Source organism: Ambystoma mexicanum, chromosome 2q, assembly GCF_040938575.1.
Source record: "Ambystoma mexicanum isolate Mex_15411 chromosome 2q, UKY_AmexF1_1, whole genome shotgun sequence".
Lineage (NCBI taxonomy): Eukaryota > Metazoa > Chordata > Amphibia > Caudata > Ambystomatidae > Ambystoma > Ambystoma mexicanum.
In genome coordinates this window covers 345,587,679-345,612,259 of record NC_090924.1, presented here as the reverse complement: position 1 = coordinate 345,612,259, position 24,581 = coordinate 345,587,679, and the positions used below count along the sequence as shown (strand labels likewise).

The 24,581-nt window shown below is 43.2% G+C and overlaps 1 protein-coding gene across 1 annotated transcript in view; it reads right to left on the bottom strand.

Moving 5' to 3' along the window:
* The window catches only part of TEX47 (testis expressed 47), a 937,506-nt gene that overhangs the window by 422,836 nt on the left and 490,089 nt on the right, over window positions 1-24,581 (bottom strand). Inside the window, exon 4 of the mRNA XM_069647358.1 lies at window positions 13,263-13,327. Within this exon, the coding sequence (XP_069503459.1) occupies window positions 13,263-13,327 (65 nt within the window). The remainder of the gene's footprint in view (window positions 1-13,262; window positions 13,328-24,581) is intronic.

Sequence of the window (24,581 nt, the reverse complement as noted above, 5' to 3'; positions counted from 1 at the left end):
ACCCTGGTATGACCACCTTGACCACCTTGACACCTCACGCCGGCCTACTTGTTGTTTCTCCTGGTTCGGGAGAGGGGCACCAGCCAGAGACCTTCGGATGAGCGCCCATGTGGTGCCAGATCACTCTTATCTCTGGTGCCAGTTTCACTCACAAAAGTTCACAAAGTCTCTCTCTATTGGGCTCGGACCCCTCCCACAAAGTTCACAGGGGTCTCCCTCTGCTGGGCTCAGACCCTTCTCACAAAGTTCACAAGGGTCTTCCTCTGCAGGCTTGGACCCCTCTCAAAAAGTTCATAATCTTCCAAAGTATGTTTTTGGACAGAATGCACTTGTGATCATTTTTCTCCCACTTCACAGCTCCCCAAAAATGGCATTCCTTGATTTGGGAGCTGTAGGAGCCACAAGCGGGATGTATGGTATCATGTGTGACTTGTAATTGAGGGAGAAGCCCAGTCTGTGTAAGAAGTGGCAAGTCATGGTCAGATGTTCCTGGGCCTGTTTGGGTGAACGCACCCCGATTAACCAATCGTCCAAGTAAGGGTAGACGTGAATTCCCCCTATCCTGAGACTCGCTGCCACTACCGCCATCAGCTTGGTGAAAACCCTCAGGCGGAGGTCAGCCCGAATGGCAGAACTCAAAACTGATAGTGAGAACTGCCAACCGCGAACCTCAGGTACTTCCTGTGCTTGAGATGGATTGGCACATGAAAGTAAGCATCCTGAAGGTCCAATGATACCAACCAGTCTTGGAGTTGGAGAGCCTGAAAGATCTGAGAAAGGGTTACCATCTTGAACTTCAAGTTTCTTAAGTCAAAGATGGTTCTCAATCCTCCGTCCTTCTTTGGGATGAGAAAATAAACGGAATACCAACCCTTGTTCCTCTTCGCTACAGGTACAAGTTCTATTGCACCTTTCTCCAGCAGGGTTAAAATCTCCTGCACAAGGAGCGGGTCTGGAATTTTGGCAGAGTTGGCTCCTTGTGGATGGTCGTGAGGCCTTTGTTGAAAAGGAAGGCAGTAACCTTGGGCTACTGTTTCCAGTGCCCAAGCATCTGAAGTAATGCCCCGCCATTCGTTCAGATGCTGAGAGATCCTGCCTCCCACTGGGGTCTTGTGGGTTAAGGCCTCAGAGTGGCTTTGCAGCGGCTGCAGAAGCGGCTGAGGGGACAGTTGCGGCTGCTGGGGCTGATCTAGCACTCTTTCCTCTTCCACCACAAGGACAATTTCTTTGCTGTCCTCTTTGACTAGCCTGTCCCTTCCCTCTCTTTTTTTTCCAAAGTAGCAAAGCTGAAGATACGAATATCTAAGATGAGGAATATGTGGGAGGACACAATCTATTCAAAAGAATTTTTAAACCAAAGTTTAAAATGACCTTTTGCAAACAGTATTTCGAGTTTCTGAATTGTAGACTGCTCTCAAATCTGGCCATCGCCACTTAACCAAAGTGAGTGCTCCCGCAACTTTTATCACACTATGCCTTATCTGCAAAAATTAGAAGTCTGTACAAGGTATTTAGCTGTCTGCTACTTCAAAAAAAATGCCTCACTCCTGATATTGCCACAAAGGTAAATGTTAATCAGACCCTCCAGCCTATAGCGATTTTGCGATCCCACAAAATGCGGTGAAAATGGCTGTTTTGCCCAAAATGCTGGGAAAACTGCTGTTTTGTGCAAAAACTGCATTTAAAAAAAATAATAATAAAATCTGCAAAAACAGTTTAAAAAAAATACTCAGGGTGGCAGGTTCTCAAAACTTTTTTTTACGCAAGAAATGAAATGCGTTAACACATCTCATCACTTGCGCGCAAAAAAGAGCAGCCCAATCCACAAGGGACACCTGAATGGGCACATTTTACATGCGTGCCCATTCAGATGGCCTTTTTCACCTCCTTGAGTAAAACAGGGGGCGTTTCAGCCAATTTAAAAGTGTATCCCTCATTTCCAAGCAAGATGTACTTTTAAATGTGCAGAAATTGTAGGCAACACTACGCGCACGGGATGTGGCTGTGCCACTGTATGAAAGGGTCTTTCCTGACCCTGTCGTGCATTTCTTTTAAGGTATGAACCGCTTCTTTGTCGCTTGCATTTCTGTTCCTCAAACAGGATAAAATGTGTTTTTTGGGTTGCACATTACAGTGGCAGGCCCGTAAAGTGCCTGTCCCTGTGAAAGTCGCTGGGAGCTTGCAGAACACTTCTATTCAAGGTACTACCCATTTAGACCGACAAAAATCGATCGAATGGTACAATTTGTCCTATTTCGGCCAGTACCATTCGATCGATTGTTATAAATACCGAACTTGTGCTGCAGTGGTGTCACCCTTTCCCCATGTTCAGTATTTGTGGGCTTGGGGGTTCCAGGGGTGTCCCCCGCTTCCTCAGAATTGGAGGCGGGGGACCAGAAAAGAAAATAACTAAAAAGGGACCGCGGAGTCAGATCCGACCCTCGTTAGAGGGACAGATCTGACACTGCACGGTTGCAGCGACCAAGCATTTAAGTAGGGGAGGGGATGGGGTGGTGGTGAAAGGTACATTTTGGGTTGACTTTGAAGGTGGATGGGCACTCGGCACCATTTTGTCAGGTGTCACCTCCGATTTATGCACCTGTAGGCCTTTCATACGTTTGGTCTCTGACCTCCCTCTGTCACTTTTTGAATGAGCCGGGGCATGATCTTCACGCAATTTCTTCGAGGGGGTCTGGGCCGCGTTCTCGAATATTTGCATCATCGAGGCTCTGAAAGCCTCCCACTTTCTAGGGGAATCCTGCTTAGAAGGGCAGGTGATAACCCCAGTATCAGACGACGAAGAATGGAAGAGGGAGATCGGTGACGCATTTTCTTCGATTATTTTTGACGAAGAAGAGGACGATTTCCTAGACCGACTCCTCAACCTCGATTTCCTCGATTTGTGTTGAAATTTACCACTCGACTCAACCAAGTCTTTCTTTCTTCTCGAAGAAGACTTCGAGGATTCCTCCCCCACTGCTAATGTACCTCTTCGTTCCTTAAGAGCTTTGTTGGTCATTGCCTGACAGGAACCGCACTTGTCAACCCGATGTTCCGGACCCAAGCACCAGAGGCAAACTCGATGGGGGTCAGTGATTGACATCTTCTTCCCGCATTTCTGACACTTTTTAAAGCCAGTTTTGGGCGTGGAAACATTCGATGAGGAAGGAATAGTTAGAAGAACTGAAGCGCCGTTTTCGTGGCAAGAAGCGAAAGTAATCGGAAAAACTGAACTGAGGCCATAGGGCGCGGCTAGAGCCCTTTATACTGCGGATGACGTCGACGCACAGCGCCCCGTGGTGTGAATCTTTTTTTCCAAAGTAGCAAAGCTGTAGATATGAATATCTAAGATGAGGAATATGTGGGAGGACACAATCTATTCAAAAGAATTTTTAAACCAAATTTTAAAATGACCTTTTGCAAACAGTATTTCAAGTTTCTGAATTGTAGACTGCTCTCAAATCTGGCCATCGCCACTTAACCAAAGTGAGTGCTCCCGCAACTTTTATCACACTATGCCTTATCTGCAAAAATTAGAAGTCTGTACAAGGTATTTAGCTGTCTGCTACTTCAAAAAAAATGCCTCACTCCTGATATTGCCACAAAGGTAAATGTTATGGAAAATACATATACTGGACGTCAAAGTGTATTTGTCTACTACCTTACGTCTGGCAACATGTTTTTAATTTAACTTCCCATGATACCTTTCCATACTAAAGACTCATCCGATGATATCACTCATGTCACTATTTATGCACATTAGGGGGGCCCACACATCTTTTGCTGCCCAGAGCGGAGCTAATCCTAGGGTTGCCCCTGAAATCGGGTCGCAATGAGTAACACTGTGTGATAATTTTTAATTTCATACTTTCACCAATACTCACATTGGTTTATAATGCAGTGTTTGGCTGTTGCTTCTGTGAATAGGAAATTCACTTGCAGTCACGTCGGTAATTAGAGACATATATTACGTTGTGAATACTTTTCGTTGCCGGAAAATTGCATCTGGGAATTATCAATACTTTGCCGTACAATGATGTTATTAATGCAAGGTTTCGGTCGCACGGTGAGGAAATAAGGGCTTCAGGCAGCAGTGATGAAGAAACAGTAATTTATTTCATTACAGCGACAGCGGCCTATGGGAGCCGAGTGCCAACATGGCTCTCTCCCTGCAGTCTCTACTGTCTCTCATCCACATTCTTAGAATAACATTCTTAGAACTTAATGAGCTCATAGTGCAGCTCAATGTTTAACTAGGATCTGGTAATACATTTTTATGAACTTGTTTTAACTTACACTTACATCATAACACATCTCATCCCTTATGCGCATACAGCTGTTTACTCCACATAATAATCCTTAAACCAGCCGGGTTTGTTCTTGACTCTATTTGAATGTTTCTCTGCTGCAGACCTTGAATTGTTGTCATCCTTGGAGCACTTATCTATGACACTAGAGTCTCTGATACTGTTATTAGCAAATTCACCATTGTCATGTTCACCATTGTCATGTTTATCATGTGCATTGTCCTTCATGCATTCTAGACATTTCACAATTCTGGACATTGACCAACACTCCCCCCCTTCTACCATTACTACATTGTTTGTTACCACAGATATTTTCTTGGGACCAATGTATTTGCTTTCTACACATTTGGGAGTGAATCTAGGGTTCTTTATGAGAATACAATCTCCCACTTTCCAGGTATTACTTTTGACACTCTTGTCCTCATCAAATCTTTCTTTGTACACGTCCTGTGCTTCTTTGATGAGAGTCATAATTCTCTCGCGATCAATGTTGGAACTCTTGGCTAAATCCATCCACCCTGGACATAGTTTTGTTCCAGGTTGTCTCCCTTTCAATGACATGAACGGAGATACATTTGTAACTGAGTGTGGTGTGGTACAGTAGTTCCATATCATTTCTCTTACTACACCAAACCATCTTAGATTAGAAGGCATGGCCAATTGCAAACCACCCTTTATGAACCTATTGGCTCTCTCAACAAGGCCGTTGACCCTTGGATGATATAAAGCAGTTCTAGTGTGTTTGATGCAAAATTTCTTCAAGAAAGTTAACATCCTTTCAGAACAGAATTGTACTCTGTTATCAGTGATTAATTCTGTCGGGAAACCCTCCCTGTAAAACACTTCCTCGAAGAATAACACCATCTCTGCAGTGGTTGCCTCACGCAAAGCCTTCCATTCAATCCATTTGGAATGGTAGTCTACTAACACAACAATGTATTTATACCAATTGTCAAGGTTTTGTAATGGTCCCATCACATCAACTGCAACTTTTTGCCATGGTTCACTTGGTACTTTGACAGGATTTATTGGTACTTCTCTAACCATCTTGGTCTTGTCACTCTTACCACACTCTGTACAACCCCTAACACACTTCTCTGCAACGCTGTCAATCCCGGGGCCACCAGAAATATTGCCGCAAATATCTCTTTGTTCCTCCCATGCCCAGGTGACCTTGATGTGCTATATTCACTAAATGAGATCTGACTCCACTGGGGGGTATTATCCTATTTCCTTTTCTAAGTTCCGTCCTCAGACATACTTAACTCGTCCTTCACACCAAAATATCTGTCAAACTCTTTTCCCACAATATTCTTGTGAGGCCATCCTTCTCTGGTCCAAATCATAACTTGATTCAATATTAAATCCTCCTCACCAGCTCTTATCCACATCTCTTTATCAATGGCATCATGCTCAATTTCTGCAATGCTCACATCTTGAAATTCAGGTGCTCCCTCCAATTCACCATCACACACAGGTAATCTGGATAAACAATCTGGTACCACATTCTCCCTCCCAGGAATGTAACACACCTTGAAATTATAACCCAAGAGTTCTACCATCCACCTCGAAACTCTTGGAGACCCTTTGGCCCACTCAGAACCGTTCATCAATTGAACCAAAGGCTTGTGATCTGATCTGACAATAAAAGGTCGACCCCATAGAAATAACTTGAAGTGCGTGACTGCCCAAAATACTGCTAGTGCCTCTCTTTCAATGACCGAGTAATTTTTTTCTGCTCCTCTAAGTGGCCTGGATGCAAATGCAATTGTGTATTCAGTTTTACCTGAGTCAAACTGAGTCAAAACTGCTCCTAAACCAAGGGTACTAGCATCAACTGAAAGCAACGTTTTCCTGCCAAACATGAATCCACTTAAGGATGGGGCCTTGACTATACAATCTTTGATTTGCAAGAATGCTTCCTGACACTCTTTGGACCATGTGTACTTCACGTTCTTTTTTAGTAACTCCCTCAATTGAGATGAGATGGATGCAAAGCCATTCACAAATTTATGGTAATATTCTGCTAGTCCCATGAAAGAACGTAGTTGGTCCTTGTCTTGGGGCTGAGGAGTATTACTAATGCTTTCTATGAGTGACTTTTTGGGAGAAATACCTTCTTTCGAAACTTTGTGTCCCAGATACTCCACTTCCTCAACACTTATTTTACATTTGCTTCTTTGGACCGTTAACCCAGCCTCTTTCAGTCTGCATAGTACTGCCCTAAGTACTCTGTCATGCTCATGCTCATTACTTGCAAAAATCAGAATGTCATCTTGAAACACCTTAACATTTTCCAACCCTTTTAACACTTCCTCCATCACCTTTTGGAACACAGATGCGGCCGAGGCCAACCCAAATGGCATGTAATTGTATTTATAAGTGCCTTCAGGTGTGATAAAGGCAGTGAGATGCTGCGATTCTCGGGAAAGGGGAACTTGGTGATAGGCAGCAGAGAGATCAATGACAGAGAACAATTTGGGTTCGCCAAGAGTGGAGAGTGTCTCGGAAATGTTGGGTAGGGGATGTCTCTCCACCAGACTATTGTGATTAAGACTGCGCAAATCTACACACACTCTTAATTTACCATTATTTTTGGCCACTAAAACAATGGGGGAGAACCACTCTGTGGCCTCAACAGGTTCAATGACACCCTTATCTACTAAGTTATTCAGTTCACTGCATAGTTGCGCTCTCATGTTTAACGGCACATGTCTCACTTTATGAACAATAGGCTGAGATTCTTTCTTTAGTCTAATATGGTGTTCAAAGTTCTTGAGTCTGCCCAGACCTTCGTTGAAGACCTCTGGGAACTCTCTTGACCACATTTCATCAATCTCGGCAATGGTGACAGGCTCAGTGGCGCTAGCTTGCACCCTGACTCTCAACTTCCTTTGTTCCTCCCAACCTAAAAGGGAGGCTCCCTTTCTTGCAACCAAAATGTCAGCTATGCATTCTCCACCTCTGTATTGCACGCTTGCAGTAAACTGTCCCAGCATCTCAATAGGGGATTCCGCATAGCCGCAGGGCCGAATGCTTGGTGGATCCAGCATTGATTCATCTTTTTTTAGAACATCTTTAAATGTCTCTTTAGAAATGTTGGTCCATGGGGAACATGTGTCAGCTTTCATGAGTATTTCTTGACCATCAATTATAAAAACATCTGTTGGACCTTTGCTGTCTCCTCCTCCAATGGTCGAAATCTCAAAGACATGTCCGGGGTTGTCTTGCGAGGAGTACACCTCCTGTATGTTGTAAGCTGAGTGAGCACCTTCTTCTTGGTTGTCTCTGGTTTGTAAGAGATTTATTGATGACCTCTTGCATACATTAGCGAAATGTCCTCTGGTCCTACACTTGAAACATTCAGCATTCCTTGCTGGGCACGAAGGGTAATTCGGACCATGCTTGACACTGCCACATCTGGTACACTTCGCACCCCATGTTCCTTTCCTGCTTGTACTGACATTAAGTCTCTTCCTGTGATCAACTGCGCACACAGCTTGGGTACTCTGTTTGTCAGACTTCAGTTCTTTGACATATTGTGAGGTTTGTTCTATGCTTCTGGCTAGGTCCACTGCTTCATCCAACTTCATGTCTTTTGCCAACAATTTCTCCTGTATCCTAATATTATTTGTGCAAATCACTAACTGATCTCTAATTAACGAGTCAGATAGATGTTCGAATTCACAGGAGTGGCTTAATGTTCTTAATGAGGCTATGTACGATTCCACGGATTCTGAGGACTCCTGCGTACGCTGAAAGAACTTGTGCCTCTCGAATGTAACATTTTTCTTAGGCTCAAAATGATCCTTGAGTTGTTTAATCGCAAGGGCATATTCATCTGTGTCCTCCGCTTCACCAGCTTGTGCACTGCCTAACCCATCAAACACTGCACGGCCTTCCACACCAAGATTGTGAAGTAATAATGCCTTTTTGCGAGTTGAGCTGAATCTCTCTCCTCCCATTGCCACCAGGTAGTTTTCAAACATGTCTTTCCACCTGTCCCACCTAACTTGGGGGCGTCCAGGTTCATTCAAAAATGACATTGGCGGAGGTATTGAAGCTGCCAAGCGGTAAAAAGGTGGTAAAGAGTGGGCTTGCTGGATGCAACCAATAGACTCTGGATCAGTTCAAGTATGCCCAGTGGATGCACAGACTGAGCAGTGACAGTGCTGTGCTATGCAGACAAAGGGATCAGTCTTGTATGAGTACAATCCCTTGTGTATGATGCCAAAATCCTCCTTACATCACTCTGAATTGGAATATGATGGCTGCTCATCCACAGAATGGATACATGTCATAATGGCTGGCTCCTGAAACTTGCCAGAACTGCATGGGCAGGTTGCTCAGCAACGATAATGTCAATGCTAGGGATCCTTGAAAGTAAACACTGTTGCTTTGAGACAGAGTCAATACAGTAATGGGGAGGGCAAGATTACCCCCCCAGGGGACGCGCCTGCTGACCTGTTGTTCTGCTCCTCCTGACCTTCCTGCAGCGTCCGCTGTCGCACGGGAGTGTGGAATAATGCAGGCCGCGCTGTGACGAGACTTCAAAGGAGTAGGAAGACACTGCTGAGAGCCATCCTCGTCGCCAATGAGGAAATAAGGGCTCCAGGCAGCAGTGATGAAGAAACAGTAATTTATTTCATTACAGCGACAGCGGCCTATGAGAGTCGAGTGCCAACATGGCTCTCTCCCTGCAGTCTCTGCTGTCTCTCATCCACATTCTTAGAATAACATTCTTAGAACTTAATGAGCTCATAGTGCAGCTCAATGTTTAACTAGGATCTGGTAATACATTTTTATGAACTTGTTTTAACTTACACTTACATCATAACACACGGCACTTGATTGAAGCATTTTTTTAATTGCATTTCAGATTGTCTGTTGTGAGCTAACGTTGCCATGTAGTGACTTTACATGGTTGAAAAGTGTATTAGAACTGTAATCCTTACGTGGACAGTAACATTAGGTAAGCAGTAAAGCCAATTGTCTCATTTGCACTTAACCTGCATGAGGCCTTACGAATATATGAGACTTTACTTGATGTGGGTTTAGATGTTTTCAATATAGATATTAGCCCACTGCTGGCGAATTGTTGCTGTAATTTGGAATAGGCTTCGTAATGCACAATTTCTGATTTTAGGACATGTTTAGCAGTGTATGTGCAACTGTAACACAGGTGATTTGGAACTTTGCTGTGTGCTATCTAGCCTTTTTAGGCTTCATTTTTTTATTCAGTTACTATTATAGATGATGTATTAGCATATAACGAATTGTTCGTTAATTAATTATTTTAATGTGTGTCCTCTTTCCCTTCCCCCTCCCCAGTTTCCTCTTTCCTTATGTTCTGGGTTTTGCTTGGTAAATACGTTCATATTGTATACTTAAAGAATCGGCTAACGTCATGATATTTGTCACTGCATAGATGTAGCAGCCTCGATAAAGACCAGGTATATGTCAAAACACGTGTTGGTTGTAGTGCTTATTAGACTGAGGTGCTTATTTATGCTTTATTCAATAACATATAACCAACGTAAATTCATTCTAGAAGCAATTGAACTGTTTTCAGCTCTTTGGCTACATGTTTGAAACACTTTGTTGAAGTCCACGTTTTGTTCAGCCATGATGATTGGGACACCATTTCTAATTATTCATTTTTTCTGACATTGGGCAGTGCCACACATTTCCCAAACCACTGCTGCTGACGGTAACCTAAGTCTGTTCGCAATTATTTTTGTGTGGCCGAGCCGCTTGAACCTTTAGGAAGCCCACTTCATACTAAACTGAGCCTTTTCCTATACCGGCCACCAACAGCTTAATTCAGCTTTCTTGGGCCAGTTGGTTATTCCTAAATATAGACTGGCTAACCAGGATGGAAGGGCTTGTTATTGCAAGCTACCCCATTGGGGAATTCTCTTCCACTTGAGTTCAGGCTTATTTCAAGCCACTCAATCATCCAACGCAAATTGAAAGCCCATCTTTTTTCTCAATGGAGATTCTTGTTATTACTAAATCCTATCAGGTTCCTAGGTTTTTGCTCCAAGCAATCAAGGTACCTCGAGAGGTAAAAGTGGCACATCACAAATCCCTAATAGTATTCCATACAAGAGAAATAAGGGCCAGGACCCAGTAACGACCACTTCCCCATATGCACCACGCAAGCTCCAGGCTCCAACCACCAGTCCCTTTCTCTGCATGCAGACGGCACAGGAGTATGGTGTTGTGGTGTGCTTGTAACGCTTGAATACTTGTTTCTTATTTGACCGCCATCCATGCCCCGTGATTCAGTGTTCAAATGCTGCATCACATGCAACAGGGTTTATTTCCAAGCTGACCTTCATACCTTATTCTTAGAGTGCCTGGGTTCTTAGCAATCCTCAACCATGTGTGCCTTCTGCAGCACGTGTTCTTCCTGGGCCCTCCAGATGCAGCTTCATGTCCCATATCTTATGTGTTATAATCAGAATTCTGGCGTAATCTAGAATAGTACCGTTTTTAGGAAGCAAGAATACAAGACAGAAGAGATATCTGCAAAGTCCATTTTGACCTGACTTTACACAGTTTGGAGAACCCCATTGTCTCAAGAAACTGAAAATAGGCTCCTATTCCACATGGAAAGTAAAAATACCTCAAAAAAGAGAAGCCTTCTTCACAAAGGGGTAATAAATGTAGGCATATCTTGAAAACACCCTGAAAGGAGGTGCTCCAAGCCTGAACATTCATTTGAAAATACAAACCACCTGTTGAAATATCCTGCTTTCACCCCGTTCCAAAGGCTGGAATAGGGAGTGAGGGGGAAGTGACAGCCCGGCAGCCCAAGTTATTGTCCTGAGCAAAGCAAACCGGGTTACCAATGAATGAAAATCCTTTGCTAAAATGGGCACTATGATACTGGAAGGCAGGGCTCCTCTTTCATTACAATGGGGGGGGGGGGTGTCAGGAAAGGTGAGAGGTGGCAGCGCCGCCGCAACACTCAGGTAAGTGGGGCAGAGATGGGGGGGTTGGGAAATAGTAAAAAAACAAAAAATGTAAAAAGAAGAAACGGGAGGGAGGGGGAAGGAAGATGGGAGATGGCGCTGCAGGGCGGCAGAGGAAGCCAGCGGGGGGGCCAGCCGGCGGGGAGGCAGCCAGCAGGTTCCGTGGAACGCAGGCTGAGATTAGAGGTTTCAGCCCACGATCTGCAGAACCTGATTGGGTGCACCGCCCTGCCCTGGGTGCAAATGTAGCGTTAATCAATACTAGAGTGGACCAGCCTGCAAGCCTGAGTCAGTAAGCACGAGGGATCTATGTGATTACTGCAACCAATTAACTGCGACCACCAAAAACGCAGACTTTTTTTATTTTGACCCCATTTTCACCCGATATATATGCAGGGGGAGACCCCCCACACCCTCCTCCCTACATACATTATATACTATACCCATCCCTCCACATATATTTTGGGTGTAAAGGAGGTCGAAATAAAAAAAACAAAGTCAACATTTTTCAGTGATCGCAATTGGTCGCAGTAATGGTATGATCCCAAACCAAGCAGAAGCAATAGCTTCAGTGAGGGCTTAGGGTCATTAGCTGCCAAGCTTGCCTCCCATAGTGTCGGAGTAATGTTATTAGCATCCCGGCCCCCATTCTGGTGCTAATATATGTATATAATTTTTTAAGGGAGTCAAGTCTGTGTAAGTCCCTTTTCTAGACTGATGATGGCTGTCATGGGAGGCAGAAGAGGGACCAGGTTATCAAAATGATGGATGAGTAGGCAAGTGGGTCGGGGAAGACGTAAAGCAGGTGCTCTGGGGGAGAACTGGGGAGTGGGCCAGGCTGCAAGACAGAAAAAATGGCTGCAGGGGGTGGCACCAGAGACTGGAAAGAAACAGGAGCTTATACCATGCATGCCAACTTTCGGTCGCACCTGGGAGGGAGATTTCATCAGGGAAATCGGGAGACCAACATTTCCCCATAGCAATGCATTGGTACTACATTTATTTTAGGCGGGAGACCGTAAAAATTAGCTATATTTTTCACAGAAAAATCGGGAGTCTCCCGCATAAATCGGGAGGGTTGGCATGTATGCTTATACTGTTGGTGCAAGCCCACGTTCCCTGCCTCCTGATTGGCTGGTAGCACTCACCAGGTGCTAATATGGTGTTATCACCCGGTTCAAAGGGCTGGAACGGGGGGTAACAGCTCGGCTGCCCATGTTTGCCTATAATGAGAGCACAAATCGTTGCCCCCCGTTCCAGCCCTTGGAACGGGGTGATAACGCCATAAGCATCCTGGGTTACCAAAGCAGTAACTCGGGTGTTTAAAAAAAAAGGGGATGTTCATGAATTGAATGGGACGCTGCACGCGTCCCGTTCAATGAATGACAATTCTTTGCTAAGATGGCTGCCATGGTAATGGAAGGCGGGACTCCATACGGAGCCCCTTTTCCATTACCATGGTGGCCTGGAAAAGTGAGAGGCGGTGAGGCGGCGGTGGTTGCCGCTGCCGCAATGCTCAGGTAAGAAGGGCAGGGGAGGGGGTTTGGGAAAGTTTTTTTTTAAAAAAGAAACAGTGGGAGGGGAAGACGGCTCTGTGGGGTGGGGGAGGCAGCCAGCGTGTACCCTGGAACATGGGCTGAGATTAAAGGTCTCAGCCCGCGATACGCGGAACCTGATTGGCTGCGCCCCCATACCGGGAGCTAATGGCTGATGTGGCTCTCTCAATGCTGAGACTTCTATGAGAGTACAAGGTCAAAGGCCTCCACAAATATAAAGATCCAGAATCCTTTGACTTTAGGGACTTCTGACTAAAAAACACATTGAGGCCTCTATCCTGGCTCGGAAGAAATATTGTAAGTTCATCAATATGGGGAGGATCCTTTTCTGGATATGTATATTTACGCACACAAACATGTACTATGCACCAGTCTAACAGAAAAAAATATATATATTCCTGAAAAAGAATAGTACTTACTTGGCACCCTGATTCTGTAACTCAGCCAAATCTTGGAGGACACAGTACAGGATGTCAATCGAAGACTGAAAGATAATGCATACAATGTTCTCAAATATTTCTCAAACAAAGTGGAGCAGAAAATGGAATGTATTTACAATTTTATATATATATATTCAATGAAAAACTTTTTTAAAGCGACGTTATGGTTAAATTGCAATAATAAAAACCTATGAAATTCAATGAAAAAACGTTGTTAAAGGGACGTTATGGTTACAAGTAAAACCGAAAACCCTCAGAAATTCGCCAGTTATGGTAAGCTAAGCAACCATAACTCTCACCACCACTGTGTACTGCTAAGACTAACATCCAGGAAAAAAGATGAGATCACAAATGTCATTGATGACATCACATATCTGGGCCACTTGTTTTTTTGTTCACTGGCATATCTAGGCCAGGTGGTTTTGTTCACTGACCGTCAGAATATTAAAATTGAAAAGTGCTAAATAACTAGACGTTAACCTTGTCATATGTTCTTAAAGTACTTTCCTTAGGGTTTGTCTCAGATCATGGTGCATATACATGGGGAATTAAGCAGGCCTCACACACACAATTCATTTGTATACATGAACAAAAAAAAATGTAATGTTATAAACGTTTTCCGATGATGCTGTTTCTTTCTTCTTCACTTTAGTTTCCCTGTATGTGCCTCTGATTTGTATGCATTGTGGTTCTTCATATGTATTATTTGTACTTGCACAAGTGTAGTAAGTCTTGAATAGTTAGGTAGGTATTACATGTTTAACATTACTCAAAACTCTGATAAGGTAGCATTCACTACTGTACTATCCAAAATTACAAGATTATAAGTATTGTACTTCTATGGTGCATGTTGCAGTCATTGCCTATGTTTATATATGATTAGGATCCTGTATTAACAACAACACTCCAATATAATGATTTTAGATTAGTACATTCTTGAATAGATTATGTAGTTCATGATTTATTTAAACTTTTAGTTTTATTCAAACTTTTTGTTTCACAACCTTATGTTTAACATCCTTACAAATTTACCAAATTACAGATTTCCCAATTTACAGAAGCTTTTTACAGAAGCTATGACTTTTTTGACAGACTGAGACAGCACTAGCACCTTACTGGAACTTACTGTTATCAACCATATAACAAAAACACCTAGTAGAGACCTAATTGTTTGACGGTCAATCGTCTTTCAAAATTAGGTCCATATAGGTGATCACAGCACAAGTCAACATTACATTTTGGCCTGACATCACATGTACCCATCAATCGCTCATGTTTACATTTTCTGGAGTGAATGTGTGTAAACATTTTGTTCTTTGGATAGTTAGACCTAAACATTCGGTGATCAAATGTTTTAGAGATTCAATCACCAAACCACAAAACCGACAGCTTTTATCAAGAGTTCCAATATCACATTTCAGAAGCAGCATCTCTTTAGATGGATACAAATTTAGCCGTAGCCTCAGGAATTGATTCCGGTGATACCGAGATGGAAAAATGTCAAGGTACTTCGGTTGTTGATTTAATCCGTGAGAACTGGCACTGAAATAGATGGCAGATTTCAATCGAGATCAAATCCAATCCTGGTGTTTAAGTTTTCTTTTTACAAAACAGGGATTGGACGAAAATGTGTCTGGCTTGATGTTCACGTGTGCCAATATTAATTCAACTTTCCTCTTCCAGTCCGACAATGACCCTGGAGAGTGGTTATTAGTACTAGAGGCAAGAATCTGATAGGGGACTACAGTCGTAGTCAGATGCATTTTCCTAAATGCTGCAACAGATTTCCAGATTACTGCAAACAAGAGTGATTCCATGCCAAGTTCATAACGGATAGTTGCTATTGATACATTGCCGGGCAATTTTAAGACTTTTCGCCAAAATTGGCCCTCCAAGTAGTCCCAAAAATTATGACTTATATTGAGACCTGCCTCGGCACCAAAAGTTAACGTTGCGACAACCTTTTGTACATAAAACAACAGAACTGGCTTTAGAGTAAATATGCCGTACATTAAATGCAGATTTGCTCCTTATAAGGCTAAAGTAGTCATAGGAGTCTTTAGGTCTTGAGTCCAATCCCATTCACGGATAGAGCTGTTAATTAATATACCTAGATATCGAATACTTTGGACCTTCTTTAGAACTTTGTTAGCAATATGCCATTTAAAGGCCATACCTTTTTTTTACAAATTTTGAGCCAAGAGCCAGAACTTTCGATTTATTGACATTGATAGTTAGATCGTTCAGTTGCAGGTATTCATGTAACTTGGACAAAAGTCACTGCAGACTTACTTGTGTTGTGTCTATAAGAACAACAACGTCGGCATATGTCATCCAACTGATTTGATTGCCATTAATGCGTGGGGGAAAAGATCTTGTGTTCTTAAGAAATAGCGGAAAAATGGAAATGAAGAATTTAAAAACCATGGCGGCCAACGGACAGCCTTGTTTAACGCCCCTGTGTGTATTGATCTGCTCAGTTAGGTCACCAACTGCATTTAGCCTAACTTTAATTGAAGTGTTGGAGTGTAGCGCCATGATTGGTTGCAGCAGATCTTGAGGACAGTTCCAGTTTTCTAGCTTTTTCCACAAAGTTTGCCTGTTAATACAGTCAAATGCTTGACTTAAATCCACAAATGTGAGACATTTTTTTCCCCCCTTTCAAACAGTCCAGTTTTAACAGATTTAATATGATAAGATCTAATTCTGTACCGACACCTTTCTGAAATCCGGTTTGTCAGTGATCAATAGTGTCATTTGCAGTGGCCCACATGGCTAGTTTATTTTGCAGAAAGGCAGCAAAGATTTTACCAATAACGTCCAGTAGGGCAATCGGGCGATACTTGAACGGATCGTCCCGATTGCCCTTTTTGTAAATTGGTACTACCACGGCTGTTTGCCATGAGGCTGGTATTTCCTTTGACACTGCTATTTTTTTAACAGCAATTCCATAAAAAGCGCCTACTGGACCTTGTTTGCTTTGAGCATGATGTTTGTTAAGCCGTCTGGCCCGGCTGCCCTTGAATTATTTTGTTTGGAAATTGCTTCTTCAATGTCTTTGTGTGTTTCCATTACTTTCCATCGTGTTTCGAGATGCGACCTCGGAGTGAACAAGTATAGCTATGAATTTTTAAATACCAGAGAGAAATGTTTCATCCAGGCATTGGCTCTTACACCACTGGACATTCTGGCCTCTTGATTTAAAGAGCCTTTATTTATGATTGCCCAGATTTCTCTACTGTGGTGTTTGGGAATTAATTTGAGAATCACTTCAGCTATTTCTTGCTCTCGAATACAGTTAAAGTCTTTGAGCCAGCTTCGATACTGTTGGCGTCTTTTTTTATTGGCATCTGAATTAGAACACATTAAGGTATTTTTAAGGATATTGATGTCTGCGTTCAATTTCTTCTTGGCCTCATATACTTTTAGGTTGAATGAGTGAGTGTTCTCAAGGAGGTCTGTTTTAAACCCACTTTTTTTGCCCTAAATTTCGAGAGCAATGGTACATAGTTCGTTTGTGAGTTGTATAAGGTTTGATTCACAGCTCGTTGATGTGTCAATGCTTCAATCTCGTTTGTCTTGATGTATTTTTTCAATCTATTTGCACCTTGATTAATCATCAGATCAATGGAGTCACAGGTATATAATTTGGCCGGAAGAGAGCTTTCCGCAATATTTTTACAGCGTCATGATCGCTGTTCTGTGTTTTTATTATATGCAACTGATCAATTTTGTCAATTACATTTTTCGACGTCCAGATGTAGTCCAAGGTTTTATGAATGTTGTTACTATGCCATGTATGAGCAGAGGGAATGTCACCTATGGTGCAACAATTTAGCATCACGCAATTTCTCATAGTCAATTGCTTCAGCCATTTATTTCTGCGCTGTGCTCTTTTAGAATGGAAAGGAATAGATGCTGTAACATCAAAGAGATTTCCATCAACCCAGGAGAAATTCAGATTGCTACAAATGATAATTTGTGGATCAGTATGCCTAGCATACAGTTATCAATCATTGTGGTGACTGAAGATATAAAGGTTGCAGCAGAAATCATCGCCGGATTCCAATACAAATTTATAATTAATAAGATGTCAGAACAAGTGATCAAAGAATTAGTTTTGGCTAACCAAGTGCCTTGCACAAATAAGTTCGGATTTACCGTTTGTAGAATTTTCCACCTATGGTTACAGTTTATCATTGTAACGAAACCTGAGAATGGTCGACCCATTTTGTTTTTCTCTGCGGCATTCAATAACACCACGACATCACAATGTGACACCGTATATCATCACAATATGGAAGTGAGCGCAACCAGGCTTCCTGCAGACAAATTGCAAAATATTCATATTTGTTTAGTTCGGCATTTTGAAATAGATGACAGTATTTGTGTGTATTCAAAGATAAAATATGGAATGTGACTTCTTGATTCCTGTTGCATAGCTAACGTTGGTTTCCTTGCGAGGTATTCGAAGTCCTTAGATTTGTTTGCAGCCGATTTCCAAAATTTCTAGAGGTTTTTGGGTTTACCTGGTGCCAATTTTCATTGTGGTTGTCTGCATTCTCAGGCTTATTCTACAGAAACCGCTCCTTTAAAGTATCTCTCCTCTGCTCATTGGCAGTCTTATCAACATTTGAGGTAGGAGAATTGTTTGTATTTTTCCCATTTTGATCTATAAGAGGGTAAATTTCTAATCCATAGTGTAAAAGCTCTTTATTTGCATCATAGAGTGTTTTTTCACCAACTTTGAGTTCACATGTAGAATCACCCAATCTGAACGATCTTCTACTGCATATTCAACAATTGCTATGTCTTCGGATGTGATTATGCGCAAGGATGGAATACTATGAAATAATTTCATAATATTTCTCCTATTTAAATTGACCTCATTTTTCTTACTTAATATATTTTCCAATTGTAATTTCCAGTGTCTGCTGTTAGGGTCAGTTCGATGCCGGGAGGTTTGTTCCACTGGATTGTTTCGCTGTTTATGCAGTTCAGCAGAAGTTTGCTTAGGATCAAATGTCCATGAGCCTTTGTCTGCCGCCGATACAGAAGAGTCTTTGGTGGTTTTCCTTCTTTTTTCCGGTGAGGAATCGGCATGGAATAGAACTTTATCCGGTGAGGAATCGGCATGGAATAGAACTTTTTGTTGCGATTTTCTGGAGTCAGGTATAGGTGACGATCTGGAAGCAAGGACTTCCCTCCTTTTATTTGAAGGGCGCACAACCGGAGGGGCTCTACTCAAGTTTTCGACCTGGAGTGAGCTCTCATCATTATTTGATAACTCATCATCTTGGATCGAGTACGTTGATAGGTCAGCAAGGTCAATTGAGTTGATCGTCTCAGAACTTGGCTGTTCTTCATATTCCACTCTTGATCTTTTTTGTGGATGACTGGGTTCTTTATTAATTTGCTGGTTGTTGACAATAGAGCCCAGTTCGACACTTTATTTTGGTGGCACTGTTTGCCTATTTGGGCGCTCGAATAAGGCTGTCTTAGTTGGTGATGGCAAATTTCTGATGAATCTTTTCAAACTGTTTGTTCGTGATTTGGCACATGTAGACGCTTTCACTTTTCGAAGTGGAGTCTCAGTATTGGTTCGATGGACAGGCTGAACAGATTTGACAGTCTGTGTAATTGTCTTTGAAGAACCACTGAAAATTCCAAATGTAGGTTTCGCCAGTTTGTTATTATTTAAAGAACAGCTTCTGTGACCGTCGACTTGTCCTATAGCCGTATCTTGATCGATAAAGGCTACTCCCAGATTTTTGCCTTGTGAAGACTTTTCATTTCTCTGGGTGCTTTGTTGACTTTGACATCGCTGTTCCTTGGGAGGTACAACTGTAGGCACTTCAAGATTTCTGGCTGCTGGAACTATCGCAAGATGTGATTCTTTTGAAGATGTCTGTACAAGGTTCACAGCAGACTCAGTATTCACTCCAGATGCCATTTGAGGTGTGGGTGAATGATCGTTGGAGCAGACTTAATCTTATCCATCTGCAACAAGCGTAGATTTCCTGATGTTAATTGGGAATCGCAAACGCCATGCAGCTCCACCAAGCCAACGCCCACATGTTTACATAAGCATGGTACGACTGTGGGCGAAGACTGCATGTGACTGTGGCGTAGCCATTTTACACAGTCTAAAACGACAGACATTGAGTCCGATTTGTCAGACAGCTCATTCCGAGCTAAATCGGATAATAGTTCCTGCCAGTTTAGAGAAAAATCAGCTTCTCCATCGAATCGTTGTTGCACTTGTGATGAAAAAATCACTAAATTAGTGAGTTTTGTGTCAAGGGCTGCTAACATATTTCCTTGGTCTTTCAATGTGTCGTTCATCGACTCATAAAGTTTAACAAAAGGATTTAGAGCAATTGTTGTGGCGTGAATTTGAATGCCTGCAGCAACAGATAGGTTGCTTTTATTTGAAAACTCTGGGACAGCTTCTGGCAGAATGATCGCCGAGGAGGTGTTATTCGTATGATGAATCGACGAGGCAACAGTTGATAAATCATCAGAATTTCATGAAATACTTGACTTTTTCTTCTCTGCGTGTTTTAGCCGGGACTCAGTACTGTCTTGGAGAGTACTTGCTACAATGTTGAATTGACGTAAAACTTGCAGTGTGCTGGTCAATTCCTTGTATGTACCAGATTTATCGGCTGTTTTTTGAAGGGGCTGAGTTTGGCAACACAATTTTACACTCGCTGAGTTCCGTTGACGTGAGTCATAGGTTGTAAAGCTACTCTCATTTAATTTTTCTCTCAGGTGCAAATAGTCCTTTTTTAAGCATTCTGTGAGTCGTGCCACGCGTGCTACTGGATCAAAACTTAATGTACGATCATGTGTCAAACTCGTATTGCTGGATGAGTTTTGTTGTAAAACCACTCTTTCCTTGATTTTATCGCATAGACATCTTCTACTTGCGGTAGTCTTGGTATTTGAGTCATTGCCCGTTGTTAAGTTTTCACTTTGAGTGATCTCCGATACAAGGGCAATGTTTTCCTTTTCTGTTGTATTGCCTTGAGCTATCAGCGTTGTCGATGACATTGCAGTCTCACAGTCTGATTCAGTGAGCAATGGCGGCATGTTAAATGAATCATGAAATACTTATACAATTTCCGCCGTCAAATTTTCTGAAACAGAGTCTTCATGCTCACGCTGTAACTGTCATATCGATTCACAGACAAAGAAAGGGGTTACAGCAAGAATGTGAGTCTCAGTACTGAGAGCACTAATTTCAGCTACTGTTGCTGTTGTGAGCATCGCCAGTTCAAGTAATTCTGTATTAGTGATATCAAAGTGGGTGAGATCCCCAGCCTTAATGTTTGCAGCAGGATTGAGTGTAGTTTTAGCCAGCGTGGGCAGAAAGAGATGTAAGGGAGCATGCATCGAGGTATTTTCCTTGGTCTGAGGATAGCATGCGACCGACAAATGTTTATTACACTCTTGTTCATTCTCCATGGGAGCAATGAGGGTGGAGTCAGTTTCCCGCAAAGTACTTTTACTAGGTAGTTGCTCGCTAATTGGGGCGGGTAAGAAAGCTGAGTTTACTGACTCTGAAGCTGTAGATTGCTCATTTGTAAATGGTTCCTCTGTTCAGAGTCAAGGTGACGGCGCTTTTGCAAAAGATTGTGTCTTGTTAGCGGGCTGGCCATCACGCCCGACTCAGGTCGTTCAATCATCATTAAAGGAATGGTTCGGTCAAGATTTTTTATTGTCCCTACGGGTCGGCCATGTGTTTTTAAGCCTAAGTCGCACGATTTTAGAAAAATTTCCTATGGACCTTACCCGAGTTTTCGTCCATTAAACGCACGCGAAAACAGGCACCAGGGCGCTGCCATTTTGTGATAATCCTATCACTTGCCCCATTGCCCTGGCTGACCTGCTTTTGCGGGACTAAATCATATCCCCCGTCCCTGAGCCTGTCATCAGCAGACGCGTACCGCCCATTTCACAACGCCAAAGCACGTCTCGTGTCAACAATCGCTGCGCTTGAGCTAATGACGTGTCGCCATGGAAACGGCAGGAAGCCTCTTTACTCAATAAGTATAAACAGACCGTTTCACAACACAGAGCAGCAGATTTTCGATTCCATTCCTCTCTCTGTGTTACTTTGAGTATTCTGTGACTTGTTTCTGTACTCTGGTCAGCTACCTTTGCCACTTGTAGCCCGTGTGAACACCAGTACCATCGCTATAAATTATTTTAGTTTGTTTACCACACAATGGCTACAATAATGACCTACATGTACGAGCCCGAGTATACCGAGGAGTAACTACTGGAAAGGGAAACACGCGAAAACGATGGGGCTTTGGACGGCAGTTGGCAGGACGAATCAACGGATGAAGACACTGGACCTAGTCGCATGGACGGTGTTTCCACCTGGTGCACATGCAATCGGTGCAATCTAATGCCAACCGAGGAGGAGAACTGCTGCTGCTGTGAAAACTCAGGATGCGTGGCCTACATCTCGGAAGGCGAGCCACGACCACAATGCATCACTGAGCTGCCAGACCTCAGGGCAGCCTGCCTCACACGGTCCGTGTTGAGGATAATGATGGTGCTTATGCACGAACTTCACGCAACTGTTCGTCCTCGTAATCCGAGTAACGAGTAAGTATACTCTACTTGTGATGCCACTCCTATTTCATGGTCTTCTACTATATCCAAAATTACATATACATATCATGTTAACGCATGAAAGTCGTTCAATAGTGTGCAGTCTCTAGATAGCATTTGTCCAAGCAGAATGCCATTAGTTACAAGAATTGTAATTGACAACAAACGTTTAATAAACTTATCTTGTTCATTTAAAAACAGTTTGTATCATTCTTTTTCACAGGTGGTACCGGCTGGTGGCCTATCGTTCCTTTACATGGTGGCTTCACGGGAGGCTTGGACACCGCGTTCGAAGAGTAATACCCGCCTGTGCCGTTCGTGCCATAAGAGAAACTTTCCCGAGTGACAGCGGTCAGTACAGGGGATTTTCCCTCGCTGTGCTGCAACCTGACCTGTACAATGTGTAAAGTCTTGTATTTTTGTGCCATCAAAATAAGATACAAAATAAAACACCACATGTATTTCAACAACGGTTGTTTCGATTTTTTAAATGAATGAAGTGTGTCTCCATTCAAGGATGGACGTCAGACATCTGTGCTCTGAATGGGTGAACGTCAGGTCGCTGTGAAGCGGGGTGGTCACTATCTAAGCTAACATAATATATTCTCAATAATGCATGCACTAAATAACACTTGTTCAAAGTCTTTCAGTAGGTTATGTCTCTATAAAAGTCACACATATATCTATACTATCAATTAACACACTGGTTGAAGTGTGGGTCTGTGCTCACAAGAATCTCTGGTATGTGTCATTTGTTATTGATAGGCAGCGATATACTGTGGTAGGGGTCTAATGTTAGTTGGGGATCTGCTAGGAGGGCATCATGGGGTGGTCAGTGGTCTGGCACATGAAGAGAATACCTTGCAGGGACACAGGGTCAGAATGGCAGTAAGTTTCCATTGGCGAGGGTGCGTGGGCAAGGACACGTTTGTGGAGATGAACGAGCTATGTGCTTAGTTCAGGCTGGTTCACATGCAGGACAGTGATCTCAGAGGAAGATTGATGTGTTACATTTATTAGCTGTTGTAAATACCTCCAGAGTTTTCCAGTCAGAGTGGGAACGAGGGTGGGGGCCATGTGCTCTGCGCGCTGTACTATCGCAGTGAGGCCTGGTCATCAAGATGGAGTCGAAAGGGGGTACAAAAATGGCTGCCCCGTGTCCTGCTCAGTGGTCCCATCTACGCGAATGTCAACCAAAGTTAACATCACATAAGGGAAAGGGGCGAACCCACTACTGGAGGAACTTGGTCCGAGTTTCTACTGAGAAGTAAAGGATGAGAGGGGCCTGATGGCCCCTCGCTCCCACACACTTGCCTGAACGCCCACCGGCCCATCCATCCACCCCCCCTCCCCTATCAAAGGCATTTCGCACCCGTGGATGACTGCTGCCATGGTGTGCTGTCAGGGGCGATAACGGCCAAGGTGCCAAACACCATGTACACTTCAAAAGGTATCCCACGCCAAAGGGGCAATCGCTCACATGGCCTCCTCAGACCCCGTGTCTCCAGGCAGGCCTCCCCTGAGACAGGCCGCCCCCCTGCAATCCACATAAGTGTGTCTCCATTCAGCAGTCTTTCTGTGTCTTGTCTGCACGCCCACCGGCCCATCCAACCACCCCCTCCCCTATCAAAGGCATTTCGCACCCGTGGATGAGCGCTGCCATGGTGTGCTGTCAGGGGCGATAACGGCCAAGGTGCCAAACACCATGTACACTTCAAAAGGTATCCCACGTCAAAGGGGCAATCGCTCACATGGCCTCCTCAGACCCCGTGTCTCCAGGCAGGCCTCCCCTGACGCTGGCCGCCCCCCTGCAAACCACATAATACCACGACATACACACGTCATTCATTCACAAACACATCCCTGTTTCTAATACTTTATAAACCACTTGATATGTCTCATGAGAACATCTTTGTACTTTGCAAGTCAACTCCTGAATGTTCTACCTGAGAAGCACTGAGATCTATGCTAATCTGCTAGTCGTGCTTGCTGTGACAGCTTCGAGCAAACTCGCCAGTGTGCTACCTGTGGCCATCTACCTGTTCTCCTGCAACATACTGCTCGGCCTGCTGAATCCAACTTTTCTTTGGTCAAGGTAAGGCCATGTATCCTAGTCATATTTCGGTCATTTTTAAATTTCTATCTATTTGCGATTAGAGTACCCAATAGTGGTATGTTCATTTGGCTCATTGCTATTGACTTGAGTTTCAATTTTTATGCTATCGATAGATCTATTTATTTTCATCTGTGTCAATTGTCATCGAATTGCATCCTTCGGGGGTCCAGTCTATAATGTAAGCATGTTTCCTTCTCGTGCAAGACAGAACATCCAAGGGACAAGTCACATGTTCAGAGTTTAGTCACATCATTTACAAATTTCTGCAATTTATGCAAACACTAAGCCGCACATGCTGAACTGGTATAGTTCCGGCTAGTAAAACAAACTTTGCATTGAACATTGTATGGTTCATTTACTTTTGTATCACATTTTTATTCATCAAGATTGTTTACTTTTCAGAATTTTCAACAATGCCTACCTGTTCGATTAGCGGTTGCCCTTCGAAGACCCATGCTAAATCTGAAGGCACTACAATGCATATATTCCTGAAAACTGTTGATCGAATAAGAGAATGGGTCTGACATTGTGGATATCCACTGCATGAGCTTGAA